At 48.2% G+C, this 26,279-nt stretch overlaps 1 protein-coding gene across 1 annotated transcript in view; it reads left to right on the forward strand.

Moving 5' to 3' along the window:
- PLB1 (phospholipase B1) overlaps positions 1–26,279 on the forward strand; it is a 119,222-nt gene that overhangs the window by 16,154 nt on the left and 76,789 nt on the right. The window contains exons 2-14 of the mRNA XM_061155074.1: positions 3,089–3,150; positions 4,421–4,502; positions 5,691–5,740; positions 9,332–9,372; positions 9,947–9,990; positions 13,690–13,780; positions 14,136–14,187; positions 14,518–14,604; positions 20,359–20,421; positions 21,165–21,244; positions 22,181–22,256; positions 23,205–23,309; positions 24,343–24,399. Of these exons, the coding sequence (XP_061011057.1) occupies positions 3,089–3,150; positions 4,421–4,502; positions 5,691–5,740; positions 9,332–9,372; positions 9,947–9,990; positions 13,690–13,780; positions 14,136–14,187; positions 14,518–14,604; positions 20,359–20,421; positions 21,165–21,244; positions 22,181–22,256; positions 23,205–23,309; positions 24,343–24,399 (890 nt within the window). The remainder of the gene's footprint in view (positions 1–3,088; positions 3,151–4,420; positions 4,503–5,690; positions 5,741–9,331; positions 9,373–9,946; positions 9,991–13,689; positions 13,781–14,135; positions 14,188–14,517; positions 14,605–20,358; positions 20,422–21,164; positions 21,245–22,180; positions 22,257–23,204; positions 23,310–24,342; positions 24,400–26,279) is intronic.

A 26,279-nucleotide genomic window follows, 5' to 3' on the forward strand; every position in this document is an offset into this window, starting at 1 on the left:
ATTTCTCCATAAAACTTTACTTCATTGTTGAAGTGAAGTAGACACTGGGCTAGATCTTTTACTTATATTATTCAATTTTTTTAAATGTATGAACTATAGAGTACAAGTATATCCTTGGTCATAAAAAAAGTTTTTTTTTAATTAAAGAAGACTTCTATTTACAGCAGAGACCAAAAGATTTCTTTGAAGAGCAGTTTATACCCCACCCCCTCAGGCATGAAGCCTGAAAGACCAGGAGTTGTGCTGAGTGGGACATTTCTCAAAGATCAGGGAAGAGTTTCTCTAGCACCTGTATTCTTCTACTTGTGAAGGTGCTGGCAAAGCCCAGTGAGGAGCTGTGGCAGTAGCAAGCAGCCTGGTAATCTAGAGGTAGATCCAGGCTCCCACCTGGGATGCCTGGGGCTCAGGGCCATTGCTGATCACTAGAGATGTCATCTTCCCATTTCACTTTGGCCTCTTTTTAGTAGTGTCTAGATCAGACACTGGTTCTCATGTTGTTCTCATAACAATAGCCCATGGGCCAAATCCAGCCTTTACCTCTTTTTGTATGATCTGTGAGTTAAGAATGATATTTACATTTTTAGATTGATTTTTTTTTCCATGTGAACTTCTGGTTATTCCAGCATTTGTTGAAAAGCTGTCTTTTCTCCCTTGTGTTGCCTTTGCACTCTTATCAGAGAGCAGTTGACTCTCTGTGGGTCTATGTCTAGGAACTCTCTCTTGTTTCATGGATCTATTTGTCTGTTCTGCCAATATCACCCTATAGCTTCATAAAGCTTTATATCACCCTAAAGCTTCATATAGGTAACTTTTGAAGTTGGGCAGCGTCAGTCCTCTGACTTTGTTCTTCTCCTTCAATATTCTGTTGGCCATTCTGGGTGTTTTGCCTCTCCATGTAAACTTTAAAATCAGTTTGTTGATACCCAGAAAGGTTTTTACATTTTTTTAATGGTTAAGAAAAAAAGATATTTCATGGTACATGAAAATTATATGAAATTCAAATTTGTCTCTATAAAGTTAATTTGTTTACATATTATCTATTGTAGCTTTCACAATACAATCAGAGCTGAGTGTTTGTGGCAGAGACTGTATAGTCAGCAAAATCTAAAAGACTAACAATCTGGCCCTTTACCAGAAGTTGATTGAGCCCTGGTCTAGATTCTAGGCTGTGACTTACACTTAGTTTGGTTCTGAGCATGGCCTATGGGGCCAGACTCCCTGTTTTCAAATCCTTCCATCACCATTTGTTCACTGTGTTACCTTTAAAATGTCACTTACCCTTTCTGGGCCTTTTCTTAACTGTAAGGTGGGGAGGATAGCATTTATCTCACAGAGTCATTGTGAAGATTAAATTAATTATTTCATGTAAGTGTTTAGAATAGGGCTGGGTACCTAGAAACTGTGTATACATATTGACTTCCATGCTTGTTTTTATCCTGGCTTAAAAAGAATATTACCAAAATGGTCTCAAATCTCTCCCCTGCTAATTCATCTACCCTACTACTTCCCAGAGTGATCATCATCTTAAAACACACCCTAATGCTCATCTCTTCAAAGACCTGCCACAGCTTCCTGTTGCCTGTGGAGTAGCCTGGTGTTCACAGCTCCACAGCCCAGCTGCCATCTGTTGGAGCAGCCTCATCTACCTTGCCCTCCGGTTATGATCCCTGTGCTCCAGCCCTTTCAAGCACTCTGTGTTTGTCCACATCTCAGCACCTTCCCATCCTGTGGTTCTTTCTGCTCAGAAATATTTCTTCTGGGAATTTCCAAAGGGTCACTGAGATCTGGGGGCAGGATACAGCCCACATTTCTGTTACGACTTCCTACGTGGAAATCAATGCCAGATTGCACTGTAGGCATGAAATGGAAATACACTCTTGTCCCTCATGAAACTCCAGATAAATTCTTTCCAGGTTCAGGAAGAAAAACTGCAGAAGAAGGCTGGAGTGGAAAAGAAATCAAGTCCCCTCTCCCCAAATCAGGCCTCCCTTCGGCCTTGTCTGATGATGTCTGGGGGTTCTCGCATGGCATGCCCATTCAAGGAATGTGCACCCTGGACAGAGAACTGGGTGGAGAGAAGCCAGAGACAGCAAGGGAGCCAGACCTCTGATTACATATCAGTATCATAAATGTTTCTTGATGCTGTTGAAGTAAGCATCAAGATTATATATCAGTGTGAAAAAGAATGCTCAAGATATAGCATTAAAGGAGCTTGTAGGATACAAGATTGCATCCACATTGATTACAACTGAATGAAAAGTGAGACTGATCAGGAGCCTGATGGTGGACATGAGTGTGAGCACATGAAACTACTCTTGGCTATAGGGGTGCTGTCACCGCGAGTGATTATTTTCATTCCTTTATTTAGAGTGCTGTTACTGTGCTATACCCTTATTTGTGTATTTAAAAAGCTAAAGGTTTGATGGGGAAACTCATTGGCTTATAAAGTGAATCTCTCATTGTACATAAAATTTTTTAAAAACTAAGTTTTAAAAGACTGGCACGTAGTAAGCTGGGATGAGAACAGTGTCTTAGCAGTCTCTCCACCTGCCTTTTCTTCTTCTTCATTTCATGTTCAGTAAGATATCTGAAGACAGCCCTTGTCCAGCCACTGTGTACAGTCATGGCTATTGGGAATGCCACTATTAGCTCTTGTCTTAGGCTCACATCACCCTTCAGACTGTTCCAGAATGTCCTCCACCTTCCCTGATTCGTCCTGGATCCCCAAACAACAGCAGTTATTTGTCCAACATCACTCTCCCCTAGAGTTCTGCCCTTCACTAAGGAACCCACAAAGTGATCTGTGGTAATGTGTCCATGCAAGATATAGGGTTATTGCTAACCCCTCCCAGATGACACTTTTGCTTCTCAACCTAGGGATTCCACCTTAAGAGGCTGTATTAATGGATGTACAGGGTCCCAAACAGTGAAGGTGATAGTTGGAGGGATGGAACCTGGACTTTCCTAACACAAGGGACATTAATGAGCAGGGCAAATAGGTAGGGCAGAGAGGAAAAGCACTAGAGCTGGGAATCAGCAGGGAGTTAATTCCAGATAAATAACCAGGACAGTTCTTGCTTTCTTTTAGGAACGACCCAGGCCCATACCTCCCCTGGAGAGAACACATTGAAAGAGCATCTATGGCCAGAGGTAAGGGTTTTGTCCTCATGGGAGAGGTAGTGACTTCCCTTCTGAAGGGTGAGTCCAAGTCTTGATACAAGTTGACAGGCCCTTCCCTGAGGCCTTGAGGGTATAGGCTGGGTGAGCTGCTTCCCCAGGAACAGGCAGGTTACCTGGCAGAGTGGAGGCAGCATAACTGTAGCTCCTACAGCATAACTGTAGGAATTTGGGGCTCAAAATCTCTTCAGACTGAGCAGGTGATTCCCAGAAGTGCCCAGAAAGACTTATAAACAGCCTGGTTATCTCTGTGAACCTTGAAGCAGATGCTGTGAGTTATCTGAAGTCATTTGGGTGAGGTTTTCCCAGAATATCTACAAGATAAGAGTTGAGAGTAAATGCTTTATCTCTTACTGAAATCAGTAATTCATGAGAAATTAACTTGTGTCTCCTTGTGACAGATGTGCAACCAATTTACTGCACGTTTTCCCCCATTGGAATGTTTCCCCTTTTGCTCTCAGTTCTGGGGAGAATACATATGATCTCCTTTCCCAAAGTCCTCCACCTGATTCACAGAAGTGGAGGTTGCTCTGGATGTACATGGGCATCTGAGGCAGCCAAGTGGACTTGAGGACCAGCCCTCCCCCCGCCCCCCACCTGCTTTCAGCAGCCTCTCTGGGCTTAGGACACATTCTGTTCCAGTGGGGACAGAAGAGTCTCCCAATTTCCACTTTATCCAATTCCCAGCTTTAAATAACATAATGCCCCATATACCCACTTTTGTATAAGCAATCAAATTTAAAGAAGGAAAGTAGATGATACGAAAAATATAACATATAGAAGAGATTTAATTTTTTTTTAGTCTAGATATATTGGGTCTTTTCTTAGTGATTTCCTTTTTATTGTGATAAAATATACATAATATAAAATTGATCATTTTTGAGTGTACAGTTCAGTGACATTGAGTATATTCACATTATTGCGTACCTATCACCACTTTCTATCTCCAGAACTTTCTCACTATCACAAGAGTTGGTTTTTATTCTTTATCCTGCCTCCCTCTCTCTCCACCCCACTGTTCTGAGGCATCCTTACTTGCCACCTCTAAAATCATTCTCAACAGGCATAAGTCTCCTTTTACTAAGTGAACTGGGTAAAGGGTTAATAGAACATGACTATGGACAATTGTTGCTTTTGGATTTTGAGCCTCATAGAATAAGTACATGGTCATCTCTACATCAAGCTTTTAAGACCTGTAACGTTTCCTTATAAGGCAGTTAATATTTCTGACATTTGGTTTCAGGGGCAGAGCCTGAAGAGTTTTTCATTCTTTTGCAACCCAGAGAATGTGCCTTCTCCAGGATCCACTGTGCCTTCTAACTCAGGTACGTGACCCTGAGCCATGAGCCAGGAAGGCCAGCATCTTCTCTTTGATGTGGCTGTCAGAGGCTTGAACTCCACTTACTTGCACCTTTGGCTATTCACATCTTCCCTCTTCCCTGTCCTCAGCCCCTCTGCTTTTGATATCCTCAGTCACTTCTATGGAGGGACACAGCCCAACACACTGCTCAAGAGATAAAACCAACATGGCCCCATGGTGGTTTTACCTGGGTGAAGGTGACCCCTGGGAGCTCACTTCCAGGTGGGTGGACCATGTCACAGGAGCTGTGGGTTGGATGGATCTGTGCTACACAAGTACCTTCCCAATCCTGTAATGTAGCCACAGTGGGTGCTCTAGACATATTTTTTCCTATAATGGGTTAAGTTCATCTAATACCTGGATGCTATGAATGTTGCTGTTGAACTGATCCTCTTTTCCAGCTTTATCTTGTTACATGGCTGCATTATGGACTGTGTTTAATGGCTTTGTTTGTTTGCATTGTACTGGCTTATCAGGGTTTCCAGTTAAGCATGCTATTCTTACTATTCTGTCATGTAAGAAGTGTGGTTGGAAAAAGAAATCAATGTACTTCTTAGGAAGTGGCTTCTTTAGGAAGCTTACCCTTAATGCCCCCATAACATGACCAAGGAATATATCAGTGTTTTCTAAGGAAATTTAATTTTAAGGATGCTGGTGACCCAGGTAGGTCGTGGAGGCTTCCTGCAACTTGTGTCTGATATTTATGAGTGTTCACAGGCTGTTCACAGACCTGTTCTCTGGCAAGCCTCCAAGCTGACATGATCCCTTTTGAACCCAGATGGTTTTCATTTTACTGTGTTCCTCTCTTATTAATGGTGGCCGAGAAACGCAGAGTCAAGGGATAGAGGGAAGTGAGAGGCAGAAAGAACGCCAGATGAGAAGGAAAGGTGGTCCGTGAGTAACCTTCCATGCGACACCTACTTGGAGATCTTGAGACCAGTCAGCAGTGTGGCCTCTAGCTGAGGACTGAACCTCTTTGGAGCAGGTTTAGGGCTTCCAGTGACTTCTTAGTCTTCAGATTCCCACTCCCATGGCCAACCTTGGGGCATCCTTGGGGTGAGGGCCTTGGGTCTGCTTCTCCCATTTGGCATCCTGGGCCCACACTGTGAGAAATGTAGATCTAATCTTCTTACATGGGTTCTTGTCTTTGCAGTTCACTCTCTGAGACCTTCTGATATTAAATTTGTGGCAGCCATTGGCAATGTGAGTATAGCAAAGGGATGGAGGTTGGAGGCGGGGTTTGGGATGGGCATTCTTTGAATGAGCTCCTGGTAACCAGGAAGAATGTTTCACTTGGGGAGAGAGAATATTTTCTGAACTGGAAAAATCCTAAGACATAGGGTTCTGAGTTGATGTTGTTGTTTTAAATTGAGTGACTGACTCTCTTTACATTATGATGAAGAAACTTTTGAACTTTCTCATGAGTAAATCAAACCTATTGATAAATAAGCCAAAGATGACACAGAATTTTAAAAGCAATCTCTTAAACTTTCTACTTTTGAGATAAAGAAGAAAAATTTCCTTACCTGCTTGGCAAATTTTTAAAAATACACCCATCTTTGCTAATAAGTTTGAAGTGGTATGGTTTTATGTGGTCAGGAACTGAGAAAGGGAGCAATAAGGGAAGGATGGAAAGAGGAGAGAGGGATAAGCAGAAAGAGAGGAGGGTAGGAGAGCAGAACCAGTGTGATTTCCTGGTCAGTCCTGGCTTCTCGCAGGCCCACTCCCTGGTCTCAGCACTGCTGCCCCACAAGTCCTAGCAGTCCCAGCTGCATGGACCACTAATCAGGTGTTCTCAGCTCTGCCCTGTACCCCTCACACCTGAACCAGTACACCGCCGCCTCTCCCCTTCCATGTCTTCCTCCCATCTCTGCCTACCTGTTTCCTTCCCCATGTCCTCTGTCGCCGCCGCCCTCTGCACCCCTGCAGCCTCAGCCCCTGCCCCTGGCCCGGGCTGCCTCCTTGCTGCAAACCCATCCCACTACCCTGCGCACAGCACCGGCCATAGGTGAAGACTTCACGTTAGAAAAACTGATCAGGGACCAGTGAAATCTTCAGCCAGGGCTCCCACCCTTGTTCTTTGCTATTTGTGATGGTGGGGTTAAACCTGCATGTGTGACTGTGTGTGTGTGTGTACGAGCGTGCACGTGGATGAGGGTGAAGGTGGAGGTGTCCCAGGGGGAAGGATGTAAGGAGAGGTGGGAATAATGAGAAGAGAGATTTTCTGTCACGAGGAGCACATTACCGCTGTCGAGCCTGTGTGTCCCTGCATGCTGATGGTGACATCGCAGAGCCAGGACTGTGTGACACTGGCTGGAGGACTCGCGAATTCTCCTTCCTGAGGCAGGGAAATTCCCTGCAGGGAACTCTCCACTCCAAGCCCGGTTTCTAAAGTTAAACCAATCAGTGGTTTCCACTCTTTGGTCTTGGCTCTGAGAGAGTTCTTTGACTCATGAATTATTCAGCCTCACAGCTCCTGCTGTCACTCAGCTCACCCTCTCTCCTCCTGGGAGCCCAGGGTGCTGGGAGATGCTTTCAGTCCATGATGGTCTCCCAGCCCCCGATCATTATCCTCAAGCTGACGGCACCTCAACCTTCAGGATAAGCCCCAGGAGCACAGTTCTTAGGAGGCTGCCTGCCTCTGTCTGCCCTGAGAGTCAGCTCTCATGAACTCAGCCTGGTTTATGAAAGACATCAGGATAGGGAAAGATAATGGAAGATAGTGAAATGAAAAGGAAGGAAGGTGGAAAGCTGGTGCTTTTGTTCCAAGTTCCTGGAGCTTCCAAGGCCTAGCACTTACTTGTGACCAATGCTAGCACTTGTTTGTTAAATTGCTCTGGACTTCCTCTTTCTCACAGAATGTTAAAGATCAGAGTTGTCAGAATTGTTTTCAAACTAACACTTGTGACAGACATTTATTATAAGGAAAAAATGAAAACACACGTAGATAGTATTAAAAAATGGAAGATCTCACTCATATCTCCTATTCTCTTGCCTCAACAGCCACATACATACTTCAGTATATAGCGTGTGTGTGTGAGAGAGAGAAAATGTGTATGACCTAAATAGGGTTACACTGCAATATGCTATCTGTGACCTTTTACCCCTCTTAACTAAGAGTCACAGACATTTGCCATGCCAGGGAGGTTATAATCCACTCTATCAAATTCCTTGAAGCCAGGGATTGTGTCTCAGTTATGTGTCTCTAGGGCCAGGCCACAGAACATGCAGCCAGTGAAGAGCATGGGGGGAAAATGGCCAGCAGTTGGCAAAATGGCGGCAGAGGAGTTTGCTGGGTTTGTTCCAGCCTTCCCCTCTGTGACCTCTCCCTTAGCTCTCCCATACTCTCTCTACCTTGTTCCTTTCATCCTCTCCCTTCCTTCCCCTCAGCACCCCCATCCAGCTTTTCTGAGGAAAACCTCTACTGTCAGTCAGGTCCACTTTGGCCAGGCACAGGCTGACCCCTTTGCCTCAGCCCCAGAGGCAGGCCTCCCTCAGGATTTCACCTGACTTGTATTTGCGTGTGGTTTTCTCTTTAATGTGTTACCTTCCCTCAGAAAACTTTTTCAAGCTCCCTCTTGTTGAAAAGAAGAAAGGACTCCCTCCCAGTCAGAGGAGAGTCAGCCTGCCATCCCCAGAGGGAGCCAGAGGTGTGGCCCATTTTTACAGACTGACTGGCTGTCTTTGAAGCTGGGTCCTTAAGGACAGGCAGGCCCTTTAAAGGGAAGCAACAGCAGGCTGGGTGTAAGGTAGTGAGGGTACAGCATCACCTGTCATCACCACACCTGGAGACACTGTCTTCTAGGAGTTTTGAGAGAGACAATTTGTGTCAGAACCTGTGAAAATACTACTATTGACAACAGCTAATATGTGCTGAGCATTTTCAGTGTTCTGGGCACAATTCCAAGCATCTCTGTGCTTAGTCACTCAATTGTGTCCGACTCTGTGTGACCTCATGGACTGTGCCAACCAGGATCCTCTGTCCATGGGATATTCCAGGCAAGAATACTGGAATGGGTTGCCATTTCCTCCTCCAGGGGATCTTCCCAACCCAAGGATCGAACCTGCGTCTCTTATGTCTCCTGCATTGACAGGCGGGTTCTTTACCACTAGCACCATCTGGGAAGCCCCCAAACATCCCTGGGACCTCACAAAAGACAAGATTCTCATGGTCTCACCTCAGCCCTACGACCAGGGAAACTCTCCAACTTAGTCCTGTGTGGTTCAGCTTTTACCAAAAGGACAATAAAACACTTACAGTGTTCATTCAAAAAATAGTATTGAGTGAGTGTTTATTGAGTACTTATGATGCATCAGATGCTGTTCTGGGTCTGAGGAATATAATCAGAACAAAACAGAGGCAAATTGCTGTTCTCCTGGAATTTACATTCTAGGCAAGGGAGACAGACCACACACATTTTAGATTGTGTATTAGATTATCTAATTATTTTAGAGTATGGAAAGTCACAATGAAACAACCTATTGTGTTTCTATGAAGGATGTTAACATTCTACAGAGACACATTTAAGTCTAAGCTCTCCCACCCAGTTTTCTCATCTGAAGAAAACTTTTACACCTGTTATTCCCTGAGTTTGGGCCAGCAAACCTTGGAGAACATCTAACATCCTTTCTTCCCTCCCTGGAAAATGAATGCAGGCAGGTCTGGCCATTTTCTGGATCCAGGGATTCCCTTTTGTTGGCGGGAGGGGGTGTATGGCAGGCAGCGGGAGTCTCCCCAGGACAGGCTCTGCCACCTTCCCTGGCTGGGCTGCTCACACCCCGTATCTTTTCCAGCCTCCAGACTCAGGGACGGATGACCTGGAGGAACAAGAATGGTAATTGTTCGGGAACGCCAGAGCAAGAGAGCTGAGCTGAGCCTCCAGATTGATCAACTCTTGTCTCCCTGCTTCATTGGCGGGGAGACCTGAGGGCCAGGGAGGAGATGCTTGCTCCAGGCTCCCTTAGGGGCAGGCAGAAGAGTGGAGACCAGAACACAAACGCCTGCCTCTTTATCCAGTGCTCTGTGCGGGAATCCCCCTGGCTCCCTGGGGTGAATAAGGGAGGAATAGCGGGAAGGGCTGAATGAGAGGTTCTTGCTCTCTTCCTCCAGCCTCTGTGCTCTGCTCCGGGGGATGTAAGCAGAGTTGGACCAGGGTCAGGCTCATTCTACGTAGTGGTCTGTGTCCCCTTCCAACTTGGGACCGGACTAGAGGGGCAGGGAGGAGGGTCCAGAGCTGCTCACCCCATTTTGGCAACTCCATTGCCCTCTGAGGTGTGCCTCTGTCTCCAGGAAGGATAAATCCAGAATCAGAGCAATGCTGAGCTGATGCCTGTTGTGAAAGAGATCACAGCAGTTGAGGGCAAGCATTGGTAGGCGACAAACTCAGGCTGACGTTTTTATGTCTGCAGGACCGAAAAGCAGGAGCCGCAAACGTGCATGGGAGTGGTGACTGGTGAGTTCGGTGTTTTCATGGCCGGAATCCAGATTGTCCCTATCCCCTCAACACAGCAGCCCTTTGGTGAAAGAAGAGGATGCGCCCTACTGGCCACATTGTGGCAGAGCCTGAGGAAAGGAGGAGGCATTCTGAGAGGACAGAGGGAGCCAGGGTGTGAAGAGTCACATCCCTTGAAAGGAAGGCATGAGAGATGTGTCCAAGGGTCCCTGAGTGAGAAGACTCCAAGAGACATGGGGTTAAGGTTAAGGCATGTAGGAGAGGGGACAGGGGTGCCTGGGCCAACATCCCGAGGCTTCTTCTCCCCCAGGACCCCAAACAGCACTTCGTCTGGGAAACTGTCGACCATTCACTGCCCCCACTGCCACACCCAGGAGAAGACCCAGCTCCAATTATCAGTTCATTTCATTTTGTAGTAACTCCCTTACTTACAAAATAGATATATCAATTGACTTCAGCAAAGTGAAATGAAAAAAATGAAAACTGACTGTAATCCCTCCATCTAGAGATAATCATTGGGCTTCCCTGGTGGCTCAGATAGTAAAGAATCTGCCTGCATTGCAGGAGATCTGGATTTGATCCCTGGGTCAGAAAGATCCCCTGGAGGAGGAAATAGCAACCTACTCCATTATTCTTGCCTTGAGAATTCCATGGACAGAGGAGACTGGCATCTACAGTCCATGGAGTCGCAAGGAGTCAGATAATCAGTATTAACATTTTGACCTTTTATATGTGAACATGCTTAGGAATATGTTATATGTAGCATTTTTTTTTTTTTTCCCCCACTTAATATCAGAGTTGCCTTGCAACTCGATTAAGTCATCCTGAAACCCCTGAGTGCCTTGACGCCAGCTGAGTTAGCCTGGTGGATAGAGTCACCTATGGCTGGTGTTCACAAGCCAAGAGCAAGAATACCACTTTTCACTCCATAATTAGAGTGAAAAGACTCTGGTGGCAATACAAATGCCCTCCTGAGCTGACACTCGAGCAGAGCATAATAACAAGTGAGGTAACTGGTGCCCTGTCAGTTCAGCTCGTGAATGTCACCAAGGACCTGGGAATTATGAGGCTCCCTGCAAAGTGAGGGATAAATAAGACACTGGTCCTGCCATTTGCCCTTGCCATCCATCCGGGGAGGCAGAGGCCTGGTGTCCAACCCTCCAGGATCTGATTGACAGGTGAGGGGACACTGGTGGCCAAAGTGGTGGGGGGGTCCTCTTGCAAAGGGGGAGGATGCTCACCCCTTCTTTCACTTTCAGAAGAAGCGTGCCCCTGTGACTTGGTGACTGTCTCAGCTCAGGCTAGGTTTAGCCCTGTTTACCTTTAACTGGTAGGAAAAAAGAAATGAAGTGTATTTGGGGGAGTCTAGGAAGATGGGAGAAGGAAATGGCAACCTACTCCAGTGTTCTTGCCTGGAGAATCCCAGGGACGGGGGAGCCTGGTGGGGTCCCACAGAGTCTATGGGGTCGCACAGAGTTGGACATGACTGAAGCAACTTAGCAGCAGCAGCAGGAAGGTGGGAAAATCCCAAGGACGGAGGAGTCTGGTAGGCTGCAGTCCATGGGGTCACGAAGAGTCGGACACAACTGAGTGACTTCACTTTCAATTTTTACTTTCATGCATTGGAGAAGAAAATAGCAATCCACTCCAGTGTTCTTGCCTGGAGAATCCCAGGGATGGCGGAGCCTGGTGGGCTGCCGTCTATGGGGTCGCACAGAGTCGGACATGAGTGAAGCAACTAAGCAGCAGCAGTAGCAGCAGGAAGATGGGATGTAGTTTAGACCCTGAAACCATAAGCACAGCTATGGCTTTACCTGATTTCTCAGTCTGTCTCCATTTTGGGGGTCCCTGACCCACCTGGTAACAAGTCCTACTAGCCCCCCATTAAGTACAGCGTGGCCAGGAGCCCCACTGACCAGAGGAGCAGCAGAAGGCAGGGCGGTGAGGGCAGGGTGACCTGCGTGCCCTTAGGGACAGGACTCACCTCGAGCTGACAGTGAAGCCAGTCTACCTAAGAGGGATGGGCCAGGGAGGGGGGTGATATTGGGTAGTCAAGCCCGCAGAGGAGCAAGTGGTCTTCCAGGAAAAAGTGCTACAAAGTCATCCAGGCCTGAGCTCAGCCCATCTGTCCTCCAACCCCAGAACCTTAGAGCCCTTCCAGTCTAGCTGTGTCCTCTCACCCATCACAGACATTGTGCCATTGTACAGATGGGAAAACTGAGTCTCAGGAAGGTAAACAGACCTTTGCAGTTACACGGTCAATATGTGGCAGAGTCCCTAGGAACCCAGGTGGCCCAGCCCCACAGCCTGCGTCCTTTGTTCTGACTCCAGAGAGAGCTAACGAGGACAGAGCAGGTACACAGCAGCCCTCGAACAAAATAATGGGCAGATTTATGTGAAAAAATCGAGGGTCATGTTTGGTCACAAAGAAGCAGTGCTTTACAAATGCCCTTAATTTGATCTTCCTTGGTGGCTCAGCTGGTAAAGAATCCACCTGCAATGCAGGAGACCTGGGTTCGATCCCTGGGTTGGGAAGATCCCCTGGAGAAGCGAATGGCTACCCACTCCAGGATCCTGGCCTGGAGAATTCCATGGCCTGTATAGTCCATGGGGCTGCAGAGAGTCAGACATGACGGAGCGACTTTCACTCCCTCACTAACTTGGAGAGCCTTTCACTTTCAAAAACGTCACTCCAGGCTGTTCTGTCATTCCTCCTTGCAGACCCTCCTGATGTGAGGAAGAGAAAGTGTCCCATCACACACCCACTCACACGTGCGCACTCTCACACAGACACACCCACATGCCCACACCGTCCCTGTCACCTTCAGCTCTGGGTTCCCACCACGCCTGGGGGATGGGCTCCGTCCACGGGCTGGTCAGGGCGCCATAAAGGAGGCTCCTGAGTTTGGGTTGAGGATGAAGATGTTGTGGCCCCAGGTGACTGAGGGGGCTGCCCAAGCGGACAAAGCCCAGCGGGCGACTCCCGCTCTCCTGCCCCTTCTCTCCCTGCTACCTGCACAGTGTCAGCTCCCTTCAACAGCAGCCCCTCTCAAGCTGTCTTTTGGATTCTGCTCCAGAAAGCCCCAGGCACTTGTGGATGGGGACAGGAGAAATAGGGGCCGGGGAGGGGGCACCACTTCACTGCCACGGCACTCTCCCCGTCTGCCGTCTCCGCTCTCGGGAGCAGACACAGCCTAACTGCTCCTGACAGCACTATTTTTAGCGGTCCTCCGGCTGTCAGCTCTGGGACACGTCTTCCGTGTGCTCCCGGGAGCCTTCCTGTTCTGCTGTCACTCTCAGGAGGAGGGAGGGCAGGGAGGCAGCCTGCCGGGTCCCCAGTCCCAGCACACTTTCCCTAACGAGCACGCAGCACAGGACAGTGAAGAACTGTGGGATCTGAGTGCTCAGGCTCAGATCCCAGCCACCTCAGGCAGCTGGTGTAGCCTCCCCCAGCCTTGGCTCCTCTTTACACACACACCTCAGGGCTTGGCACTTGGCTGGCCTAGCACCTGATGGATGCTCCTTTTTCTCAACTCCGTTCACTTCTAAGGGCCTGCTACAAGGTGGACCTCACAGCCCAAGGCAGGGCATGCTTTGGGACAGAGGCAGTGACCCTGGCTCCTCACCCCAGCATGGGTCAGTCTTTACAGGTGACCACTGGCTGCCGGGACCACAGCCTCAAACCAGCTCTCTCTTTAGTCCTTTCAGAGGTCATCAGACACTTCAGCCCATCTGTTCTGAAGCCCATATGTGCCCTTGGGACGGGAGTGGTACGCCGTGATGCTACTGAGTAAGCTCTTTTTCTGGCTCTTGGTAGGGCTGGGCACCCTGTTGTCCTGGGCATCCAGATGGGAGGATTTGATGGGTTTGGTGGGGGGAGGGTAGTGGTGCTGGAAGAGTCAAAGAGGTTTTAAAAGAGAGATCTGTGTTAGGTCAAAGCCAAAATGTGTCTCCCGTGCTGACTTTAGTCTGTTGATGGGCCTAATAAAAAAAATCAGGTCAATGTCTGCCTTCTAGGACTCAGGAGGGGTGCAGTGCAGCCTCCTGCTCAGAGCCTTGTGCGTAGGTTGGGGAAGCGGCAAGCTTTCAGCCCCTGACAAAGTTGTATTTAACTGACTTTTCTCTTGACTTCCTTCCCTCTGCAGAGACTTGTGGATTCAGGCAAAAGACCTGGTGAGGAACATGAAAGAGAACCAGGTAAGAATCCATCCGACTCTGCTGGGGGCTGTTCTGTCTGCTGGGAGGCCATCAGACCAAAGACACCATGCAGCTGAGGCCCTTAAGCCATCATGCCCTGAGCTTGGCAACCGGTGTGGCCTGGGCCCTCCAAGAACACCTCTGCCCCTGGTATCCTCTGGAGGCCAGTAGAACACAGGGCCTCTTCTCATATCCCTAGTATGGTCCTGCCAAAGTTGGCAGATGAACTAAATACCTGCAAAGAAAGAAGGTCTTTAGGCACCAGGTTTCCCTGCCATATCTTTTTCATGCTATCGTCCTTTCTTTCTTTCTTTTTTTTTTTTTTTACAGCAACTTGACTTTCAAAATGATTGGAAGCTCATCAATGTGTTCTTCAGTAATGCTAGTCAGTGTCACCTGTGTTCCTCCACCCAACAGGTAAACCGCAGGCGGGAGGCAGAGGGATTGCAGATGCTGGGGTGGGTGCCGAGTGAGTGAACTAAACCTGACTGATCTACCCCTGGCAGGCTGGGCCTGATGACACATATTTCCAAGTTAGGGCAGGCAGGTAGACAGACAGACAGATATCTAAGGGTCAAGGAACTATATTGAGGGACATGTGTATATGCATGCTTAGTCACTCAGTCGTGTCCGACTCTTTGCGACTTCACAGACTGTGGCCGCCAGGCTCCTCTGTCCATGGGGATTCTCCAGGCAAGAATACTGGAGTGGTTGCCATGCCCTCCTCCGGGGAATCTTTCCAATCCAGGGATCAAAACCACATCTCCTGCATTGCAAGAGGATTCTTTACCACTGAGCTATGGGGGAATTTTTAACTTACCATCCTATCAGGAAAAGGAAACCATGATATAGATAAACTGAGCCAATGATCATTCTACAACTGAGGGATATTCACTTTCTGATAAAAGATCATTTTGCCTCTTGTAGCTCCAATTTCATTTAAATGCTAACATCAGGAGTTAAAGCGGGATCTATACTTTTGGCATTGCCTCTTAACCAGTACACTGTGAACTCCAGTTTTAAAGGAAAGTTGTCGAGTTGTTCATATAGGTTGACTATATCATCAAGGCTCTTTGGCATTCCCAGGAACGGGATATGAAATATGTGACTTTTAAAATATTTTATGTAGGTGACTGGCTGTGACTTACATCTTTATTGAAGAGTGTCTAGGTTAGGATCAGTTGAAGGTGAGAGGGTGGCTTAGGCTATGGTAACATAAATGGCACACGGATGATTCTTCAGGAGCCTGCTTGCCTCCAAGATGGCCCCACCTCTTATGACAGTTCAATTACTTGCCCACTGTCCTTTCAGTCACCTTCCAGGGCCTCCACCAGGCAATAGCACAATCAAGGGTAAAGTTTCTTAAGGTGCTGTCCTCTTATTTTCTGTGCCCCTCTCCCAAACACACTCTTGCCTTCCTCCAAATGCCCCATGACTCCCGGCCTACCATCAAAACTCCACTTCCTTTAGTGATGTTGGACGTGTAGATCTTGAAGCTTGTTCTACTTCTCTGCTGTTTTCTCCATGGCAAGTGAAATTTACACCTCTGTTAGTTCTTGGCACCACCCCCTCCACTTTAGCCATTACACAAACCAGCATGTACTCATGAATTTACACGTTCACACACTGAATGCTCAAACAAGCGTTTAGGCACTGCTGTATTCCTCTGCATATCCACTCATGCATCCATTTATCCATCCATCAGTTATCTGTTCATGCATAACTTCATTCTTGCTTCTTGCATGCAGGCACATATTATGGTATTTATGATGAGTTTTTCATGCTAGCATTTGACTCTTTAAATATTTGAATGTATTCATTGGCACTCATTCTCATTCATGATTTCTTCCATACATTTTATCTTGGGTTCAAGCATTGCTGTGTGAATTCTTGCATTCTTTCATGTATTTATTCCTTCAATACATTACATTGATTCTTAAATATGTATATGACACATTCCTGTGTGCATGTGTCCATTTATGTATTATTTACTTTTGTTAATTTATGACTGCACAAGCAGTACACAGATGCTTTCTCCTTTTAAAAATGAAACATTACAGTTAAAGCTAAAATATTCTTTAGCCAACACCTCTGATCCTCTCACCTTTTTTCTCCTAAATATTTTGCACATTTGTAATTCCTAGTATTCCTTTATGTGTATGTATATGAGAGAAGTTTAACATAAATACTGTTATATTGTATGTACTATTGAACAATTTTTTTCACTAAATATTTTTGAGATATAGTCATGTTGATACTTACAGATTAAATTTATTCCTTTAATTGCTAAATAATATCCCATAGTGTATAGTTACCAGATTTTATTTTGCTATTTCTATATTGGTGACCATTTAGGTGTTTCTAGTTTTTCACTATTGTAAACAATCTTGTTCATTTACTTGAACATAGTGTTTTTCTAAATACAGTGATTATATTTCATTGTATTCAATTATAGTGTAATTATATTTCAAATTGTAGATTGAAGTATATTAACAGGTCAAAAATCAGTTTACAAGATTATAACCAATAATTATTGAAAATAGAATAGAATCAGCTATAAAATACTAGAGTTTATTGCACGTAGAAAGGTCAGTGTTGGCTTGTGATTATTTTTGTTTCATTTGTGTATCGATCTCTATGTACTGGGTTGTGATGTGAAATATACCTCACACCATGGGTCATGATCAAGGCAGTTTGAAGAGAAGTGCCTTGAGTAGATTCTTAAACAGAGAATTGCTGGTCATCAGATACATACACTTTAAATCTTGAAGGACTACCTAATTGCCCTCCAAAGGGGCTAAATCCATTTATAGTCTAATATCCTGGGACCAATCCCAACATGTAAGGGACTTTTCCATACCACTAAGCAGTTCTCAGATACCAGCTGGATGTCCTACAATTCAACTCAATTCTACCTGGAGATAGCATCAGATCCCACAGGCTAAGGGCCCAGTCCTCCAAGACTGCCCCCCACCCCACATTTCAGATGCTAGTCCCAAGTCCAGGGTGTCAACTGAGCTTCTGCCCAACTGGCTATAGATTGGAGATTCCAACAAGCCCCTCCTTGAGTTCAGTTAGTTTTCTTGAGTGGCTCACAGAACCCAGGGAAACATTTTACTTATTAGGTTATTGGTTTATTATAAAAGGACATAACTCAGGATCAGCCAGATGGAAGAGATGCCCAGGCAAGGTATGGGGAAAGAGCCAGGACCCTCCATGCCCTCTCCAGGTGGGCCACTCTCTGAGCACATCCAGTGGTCACCAACTGGGAAGCTCTCTGAACCTATCCTTTTGGGCTTTTATGGAAGCTTCATTATATAATACAATGATTGACTAAGTCATTGACCAATGGCAATTGATTCAACTTTCAGCCCCAGGTAGGGGGTGGGGTGGGGGAGGAAACTTAAGTTCCAACTCTCTAGCCACAGGGTTGATTCTCCTGGCAACCAGCCCCTGTCCTTAGGTGTAGTCCAAAAGTCACCTCATTAGCATAGCAAAACACACTTTTATGCTCTCATCACTTAGGAAATTCCAATGGTTTATAAACTCTGTGCCACAAAAAGGGACAAAGACCAAATATATACTCTGTATTATAAATCAAAATATCATATATTCTCACCAATGTCTGAGTGCACCCATTCTCTACAACCTTCCCAACACTGTTATCAAACCTAATGATTTTTTTTGTCAGTATGTGAAATTCCCTCAAGATCTAGTCATGTTGATACTTATGGATTAAGTTTATTCACACTTAGAACCTCACACTTTTAATTGACTGTAAACATATGACAAAAGTAATCATGCCTCACCTCTGATTTCCAAATGGCTATACACCAGTGACTTAATCTCTGTAAAGTGAGCTAGCTGTAGCAATGTTTACTAGCATTCACTTAAATTCCCAGTTCGTTGCATTTTTTCTTCTATCTTGATTTTTGTTTTGCACAAAGACCACCAAGGCTTTGGCACCTAGAATAAATCCTACCTCCACTGCCATTGCCCCCGAGCGACTTAGTGGCTCACAGGTCTGGCTCTCAGTCTCCTTGGCCTGGGTTGGCTGCTTCCTCCCTTCACTCCTCCAGTCTTGCTTCCGCAGCACAGACTCACCCCTCACATCCTAGTCTTCCTGGTGGTGCCTCTGGCCACAGCTAACCCAGAACCCCCATCTGAGAAGCTCTTACACAGCAGTTTGCATCCCTGTGTCAGCCTGTTCTGAAGGTGGAATTCAGGGTCTTCTGGTATCAAAAGGTCACCAATGGAACTCTCAACACATGCCCAATTGGAGGTCTCAACCACTCTTGTTCAGTTGGAACTCGAGCCAGTGAACAGCTGACTCCAAATTCCTGAAAAACATCTTGGGCAAACATTTCATTGTTTATGCTATGTCATGCTTGGAGGACATACAAGGTATTGTAAAAACAATTAAAGCGAGCTTGATCAGTGAAGGCAGGTTGCAGTTCATTATTTATTAAGCAACTTATAATTTAATGTACCTAATAGATAACAACCCTTGGTTTCAAAAATACACTCGTTTATTCTTGCAGATGCCTTTAGAAATGGATGTCAACATTTTGGAGGGCACACACTGGCAGTATGACTCAAAAAATCTAAAAGTGTTTGTGCCTTTTGGCTGAATAATCTTACTTCTTGGAACGAATCCCAGGGAAATAATTTGTTAGAAAAAGTTGTCTGGTTGCAGGCACACGTTTGATAATAGAGCATTCTTCTGATTCTAGGGAAGTTCATTTGAAGAAATAGGGCTTCCCAAGTGGTGCTAGTGGTGAAGAACCCACCTGCCAATGCAGGAGACATAAGAGATATGGGGTTTGATCCCTGGGTCAGGAAGATCCCCTGGAGGAGGGCATGGCAATCCAATCCAGTATCCTTGCTTGGAGAATCCCATAGACAGAGGAGCCTAATGGGCTACAGTCCCTAGGGTCACAAAGAGTCTGACACACCTGAAGTGACTTGGCATGCGTGCATTTGAAGAAATAAGCTTTTTCCTGATTTCAACTTATGGAGGAGTTTATCATATGTGACCTCATAGGCAAGGGACATTTTATAGGAGTATCATGTTTTCCACTAAAGAACAGGGACAGTTGGTGCCCCAAGGGCAAACCATTCAGCACTTGGAAAGCCTGGGTGGGCCCCAGCTCACTCTGCAGCAATGAATAGGCACCTTGACCAAGAATTTTCTAAAGCAGGGTTTGCAGTCCAAGGAGAACCATGCAGGGACTCCCGGAGGGAAGAGGGATGCCCTGAGTATGGTCCAGAGGGACAGCGAGGCCCTTTCTCAACAGACTTCCCATGCCTCTTTAGAAGGGAAAGTGTGATGCTGAATGTCATGCTCAAGAAAAGAAAAAATGAGACAGGAGGCTTTACTGCTGGCTGTGGCAGCAGCATGGGCAGGAGTGGCTTCCAGGGGATAGCCTCAAGTGGAAGCAGAGACACAGGAGTGGGGAGACTGCCCCAGCCCGAGTGATTGACAGCTGTCTCCAGAGTCAGTGCCTGTGAGTGTGCTTTGTCTTCCTCTGAGCCACATTGCCTCGGGGGGACATCAGGCTTGCAGGCAGCTGAGGAGTTTTTCTTGTTGAAAAGTTTACTTTTATTTTGTTTTTACACTGAAAACTGTAAACCGGGGCTGTTTTGTTTTGTTTTGTTTTGAGGTGCTCTCATTTGTTTATTTTCATTACATGAGAGGAATTGGGTGGGTAGGAGGTGTCTTTAAATAGTCAATGACAGGACTCCTTTTCTTGGGGCGGATGTGGCAGCGAGAGGCCTGCTAAGAGTGCCATGGAGAAGTTTGGAGTACCTTCCGAGTTCTTAAATGGACCTGATTTTCTTTAGGTCAAAGTGATTCCATCAGCCTTTGGGAGTAAGTCTGGTCTGTCCCACATGTCAGCTTTATAATTGCCTTGATCTTGGGTTTGCTCTTCCCTGACATGAAACTTCTCATTTGAGGAAGTTTACTTTTTTGTTGATGGGTGATGGGTTGGGGAAGTCAGAGAATGGTCTGTGGGAAACTGGGATCTAGACAGGGCCTTTGTCACTATCAGGTCCATCGAGGAGGGTGGGAGTGGCTGGGGAAAGGAAGAGACAGGCCGGCCTGAGCCTGGGCATCTTTGCCCATATCCCTCATCCCCACCCACACTTAGCACATTTCTCCTTCCACAGCAAAGACATGTGACGAGCAGCATGGACCAGCTGACTAGGATACTGGACTACCTGCACCAGGAGGTGAGGCTCCCCTAGGTCTGGGGGCCCAGGCACCCAGAACCCCATCACGGGCGTCTGCAGCAGCCAAGAGAAACTGCCCTTCTGCGGGTTGGTGGGGTTCTGGTTTCCTTTAAATGGCCTCCACTGGGATGGGGAAACGGACTTCCAGGAGGGAGACCAAGACCCCAGAGAAAGGGAAGGCATTGGAGGAACCAGATTTCTTGCCCTTTTGATGAAAAACGGATCAGATATAGAACTCTTTACTCTTGCAAAGGATATTTCTGAGGGACCTCTGGAGAGGAGGAAGGATATAGGCCAGTTCTTCCCTGGGTTCTTGGTGTCCTGCTATTTCCTGAGGACTGGCTCTGACTGCGTCCAGGGTGGTGATGGCATGGAGGGGCCTTGAGAACCCACAAAGCTCCCTTAACTGACCAGTGAGAGCACTGCATGTTTTGGAAACCCCAGGGGAGCTCTGGGGGGAGAAGAGAGTCTACAGTCCTATTACCACCAGGTCTTGCTGCCCTGTCCATACTGTGGTGGGGAGGCGCCCTGCCCACCATGGGGGATAATGGCACAGGGGCAGGGCTAAAAGCTTTGAGCCAACCCCAACCAACCATCTCCCAAAGGGCCTACCTGTTTAACAAAGAGAGCCCCATCGTGCTCAACCGGATCCCAAACTAGGCTCAAACCAAAGGTTCCAGAAAGGCCAGGGAGCTGTGACCCTGACTTTGCAACTGTTCATCTTTTCCTTTGTATCCCCCTAGGTCCCCAAAGCATTTGTGAACCTGGTAGATCTCTCCGAGGCTCTGAGGGGTTCACACTGGCATCAGAAGACTCTGCTTAGGTAAAAAGGGAAGTGGAGGGGGACTAGCATTTGCGGCTTGGTGCCACGTGCCAGGCACTGTGTGAGACACTTCACGTGCTTTAACTGATCCAAGGGATGGAGCTGGAGAGGGGCTAGGGGACCTGTGTGTGATCACACAGCCAGTGGGGGCAGAGTGGGGCTGCAGGGGGGGCCTGAGTTAGAGGATGAAATACTCACTCTGACTGATGTGGTGCCAGGTGCCCTACCCCCACCAGAATGACTTGAGAGTTTAAAAAACAGCTTGAGCAAAACATCCAGAAGCCAAGAAGTGTTACTTCAGGACACTGGAGAGACAATTTAGCCTAAGTGGATTTTATTTTCACACAACTTGATCCCCATATATTTCTGAGACGTTTCGGAGAATTTAAACTCTTTGAACCCAAATCTTGAGGTTTCTGGCCTTGTATCCAGAAAAGATATCCTTGGTGATGTCCTTGGCGATGGACAGTGCTGCAGTCCATGGAGTCACAAAGAGTCAGACACGACTGAGTGACTGAACTGAACCCAGAAAAGAAGTTCATGTGGATAAAGTCAGGACAGGGATGGCTGAAAGTGGTGGCAATGGAAAGAAGAGGAAAGGGGCATTTGAAGAGGAAGAAGGGAGAGGGGCTCAGAGTAGGGGAAGGAAGGAGAGGAGGTGGGCTTCTGGGGGAGAGGGGGAAGGGAGGCGGTACATCAGGAGATTCAGGGATGAGTGTCTCTATAATGTACCCTTTTTCTCCCCAGTGTGTCCCTCCTGTCCTGCCTTTCTTCTTTCCTTCCTTCTTTCTCCTGGACCCTCTGAGACCCCCAACTTGTCCCTTCCCTGCTCCCTAAGCAGCTCCCAGTCCCCGCATCCCCATCTTTCCCCAAGGGGCTGCCTGGATGGTCCCAGCACTGCATCCACACTCACTCCTGGCTTGTATTAACCTGCAGCCCCACGGCCCAGACCTGCACGTGCTCAGGGGAGAACTCGCGGCTGTCCAGCGTTGTGACCCAGTGGGCTTATCAGGTGAGCTCACTCTGGGACACTGGCTGTTGGCTCACAGGGGAGGGCGGTCATGAGAACAGAGGTCCAGGAACAATTAGGGTGCCAGCTTGCTGAGGTGGGACCCCACCTACTGAAGTCAGGACTAAGAGTCAGGAACGGAAGGCAGCAACTCCTCTTGGGTCACTTCTGGGTGGTGACGTGATTTTCCTGTATGTAAAGTGGGGACTACAGTACTGGTTGGTGGGAGGAGAGTAGATGGAAGTGTGAGAGTGGTGGTGGTACCTACGGTTAAGGATGCTGAAGAACTTTGTAGATCACTCCGAGATCGTTTGGTCATCATCACCGCTTATACTGTGGCTGCTGAGCTAGTTTGCCTAGATTAGGCTTGTACCCCAGACTATAGTCAGGGACAATAGCCCCTGAAGATGTGTATCTAGCTTACACGTCTTACATGACAGTGTGGATGGCTCGGCAGAAGCCTTCATCCCCACCAGCAAACAGCACAGAGCACAGCTCCCACTGATACACGTTACCGCGATGATTTTTATCTAAGAAGAAATTTATACCTGTGAAGCTGTATGGCACTTAACTCACTCGGGAAGGGACAGTTTCTGACTGGGTCATAGCATATCCCTCCACAGAACTCAGCCCTTGAAGAGAGCGTGGGGGCCCTAGCTATGTGCTGGGCAGCTGTATACTTCTTGAGCTCTCAGAGAGTATATTTCAGGTCTAACTCTGCTATTACCTGATGCTAGCACTTCAGAGGAGAATGAAAACCCAATTTAGTCAATCATAGGGCCCCAAAATATGAGATGAGAGGAGCTTCCAAACAGCATACAAATCAGACCAGCACGGGTGGGTCATTCTGACTGGGGCAGGGGTGAGGGAGCTGCTGGGAGCTCCTTGCTGGGAGGACAGGAGGACGGGAGGATGGGGCAGGCTGAGCCTTGACAGTGCTCCTTTCTTCAGGAAACCTGGGAACGTCTCCTGGCCTCCAGCAAGTACAATGAGCAGGAGTCCTTCGCGGTCGTCTTCCAGCCTTTCTTCTGCGAGAGAGCCCTGCCACCACCCTCAGTGAGTGAGGCCGGCCCACACCATCTCCCACCCCTGCCCTCTCCTCCACAGGAGCCCCATCCCAGGACGTGCAATCTCAGAGGAAATGCTGCCGTTTTCTCTTATACTCTGGGGCCCATTTCCCCGTGGGACTGGCTAACCCGGTGAGGTGGGTTCTGAGAGGCAGAGCAGCCCGGAGGTAAAGAGCATGGACTTCACACAGACAGCTTCCAGCTCTGGAGTGGGCTGGCTGTGTGACCGTGGGCAAGTTGTCTGAACTCTTTGTGCTTTGGTTTCTCACCTGGGATGTGAGGGCCATTGTTAGTAGTCCCTCCTTTAGGGTGGATGAGTAAATACGTGTGAGGAACTTAGAACAGCGCCTGGTGTATGGAAGCCCTCCATATCTCTCAGCCATGGTGACTATTCAGGGTGGAATTTCCAGGCACTACGCCACACTCCTCTCTCTGCAGGCTCCTCCACACCCATCCTTACAAGGGAGGGTGATTCGAGTTGCTTCCTCACCCAGGTCACTGGACCAATGCCTCTCACCCCAGGAGGCCCGCAACCACAAGCGCTGTGGTGGGTCCAGGCAGGCTCAGCTCAGCAAGGTCTCTGACGCCTCTGGGGCTTTAGCACTGAGCATCTGGGGCAGTTTTCCCTCCAGGCTCTTGGTTTCTGTTTCCCGGAGTCACTGTGATGTTTAAATAATGGTTTAGAAAGAGGAGGAGGAGGAATATTAGTTCCCATCCCCCTCCTACTCAGACCACAGCTGAATCGCTTCCGAACCACCTGCTCCTTCTGCTGTTTAGGTCAGTGTGTACAACCACACCATGACAAGTAGCAGCCAGGTGTGTAACCCGCCCCCCCAGGCCCTCACCTCCCAGCCCTGACCCCAGACAGCAGTCCTCTAAGTTCCCACCATTCTTAATGGGGAAGCATGAAGGATCGAGGCACATCAGGGCCCCCCATCTCTGCCAGGAGAGCTTCGAGAGTATGTGGCAGGGCTATCCCATCCCTTGGAGCACACAGGGCTCTTCATCTGGTTCTCTTTCAGGGGGAGCGGCCATTCCAGGATCCCACTGCTCTCGGCTTGACTCTCTGGAACAGCATGGTGAGTGGCTGGGGGTCCTGGGGCTGCACTGATAACCTGGGGTTTGTTCTGTGGAAGGAGGGGCGGGACTCTGCCGTCGCACCCGGCCTGCCCACTTGCTGCCGGAGGGGCTGCAGAAACCAGAAGGACTCCAGGATGATGGTGATTCTGGGCCACCAGGGGTCCCTCCTACACCTAGTGATGGCCCAGCTGGGACCCCTGGGAGTTTCCCTCCTCTTCCCAGAAGCTGGGCTGTAGCCCTGACAGTGAGCAGGGCTCCCTGGAAAGCCTCAGTTCTGCTCTTCCTGGAGGCAGGGACACTTCCCTGGAGTCTGTCTGGGAGGCTTCACTGGGAGTCATGCACTAGGGATCAGGCTCACGTAGCGAATGGGTCCCGGTTTCCCTCACTTCACACTTAAGGGCAGTCATGTGATTTCCAGTGCCCAGGGTGGTGCCTGGGGTGAGCGTAGACTCTAGAGTGATAAAGACCTGGGTTCAAAACTTTCACAGGCTCTGTGAACCTAGGGTCTCAGCTCCCTTTCTGCAAAACCCCTGAGCCGACACGTGGTGAGCGTGTGGCTCCCTCCCTCCCTCCCGGCCCATGGCTATTACTCACCACAGTGACCCTTCCTCCTCTGACTGGGACAGGCTTTCCCCAGACTCTGAAGTTTCCCCCAGGGCTGTCTGGGATTCGTCAGTGGACGGGATGTTCTGTCAAGACTCTGAGCCTCCCCAGGACACCAGACAGAGACCTGATGTTGCCATTTACTTTTTTCCCCATCCAAGCTGTCTTATTTTTAGAATTCCCAAGACAGAAACTTAGTTTTCTTCTTTCTTGAATTAGAAAATTTTTTCTCTCCGTCTCCTCGACTGGGGTGCTGTGCTGAGTCCATGAGCAGCTGCAGTTGGGTGTGTGGTAGCTGATGAGACAGGGAGGGCAAGGCTGGCCCAAGCAGCCCAGGTCCATGGAGTCACACCAGCTTTCAGAAAAGGCATTTGATTTCTCTGGATGAGGACCCTTGTTAGTGGGCCTGACCCCCTGGGCAAGATATTCCCCCGGAAATCCACTTTGCTGCTGATCTCCTGTGAAGGGCCGAGCAAAGGAGCCTGACCGGCCCTGCACAGGCTGCCGTCCCCCACTCTCTCTCTGGGGGAGAAGAGCCGATGCTTTAAGCTCAGCCAAACCTCTCTCCTCCCCAGGAGCCCAGAAGGGAATAGAAGGTCTCGCATTCCAGACCAGGGACTGGGACCTCGCTGGTGTCCCAGGGGCTTTGAGGTGGAGGCAGCTTTCCTAGGTGGGCAGTTAGCTGCCTACCCCAGACAGCAGCCATTTCCCAGCAAGAGGCCTCACGCTTCCTGGAGCTGAGTCGCTAGGAGAGAATTGTGTCACCAGGAAGGCCTATACCCTTCTTCCTCTCCGGTGAAATGACAGGCTATCCCACTGTCTCACTCCCAGACCAAGCACTGCTGCCAGAACACACGGATAGTTCCTGCAGGCCCAGGGTAATTTATGAGAAATCAGGGCAGTAACGGGTTTCAGGGAAGGGCACCGGGTGATAAGCCAGAAAACCTAGGTTCGGGTCCAGCTGTGCTTTTGGTTGTTTCTTGAGGTGCATCATGTGGTCTTTCTGGGCCCCATTTTCTCTCCTGGCCAGCCTCAGAGGGCCTTGGAAAATACAGGAGCATCTCCCCTTGGGTTCCCTCCTATGTCCTCCCAAGGACATGGGGCGACCACGAGTCTCCCTGCCTCCACCTCTGTGTGTCTCTGCCGTGTTGGGCTCCACTGAGACCACAGAGTTGTCAAAGCCAGTTATGTCCATCATGCCCAGATTTGCAGACCGAGAGAGGGCCACCCTCTTGCTTGGGGAGCAGAGAGGCGCCAGCAGAATTGCTGTGACCAT

The sequence above is a fragment of the Dama dama genome, chromosome 11 (genome assembly GCF_033118175.1).
Source record: "Dama dama isolate Ldn47 chromosome 11, ASM3311817v1, whole genome shotgun sequence".
NCBI lineage: Eukaryota > Metazoa > Chordata > Mammalia > Artiodactyla > Cervidae > Dama > Dama dama.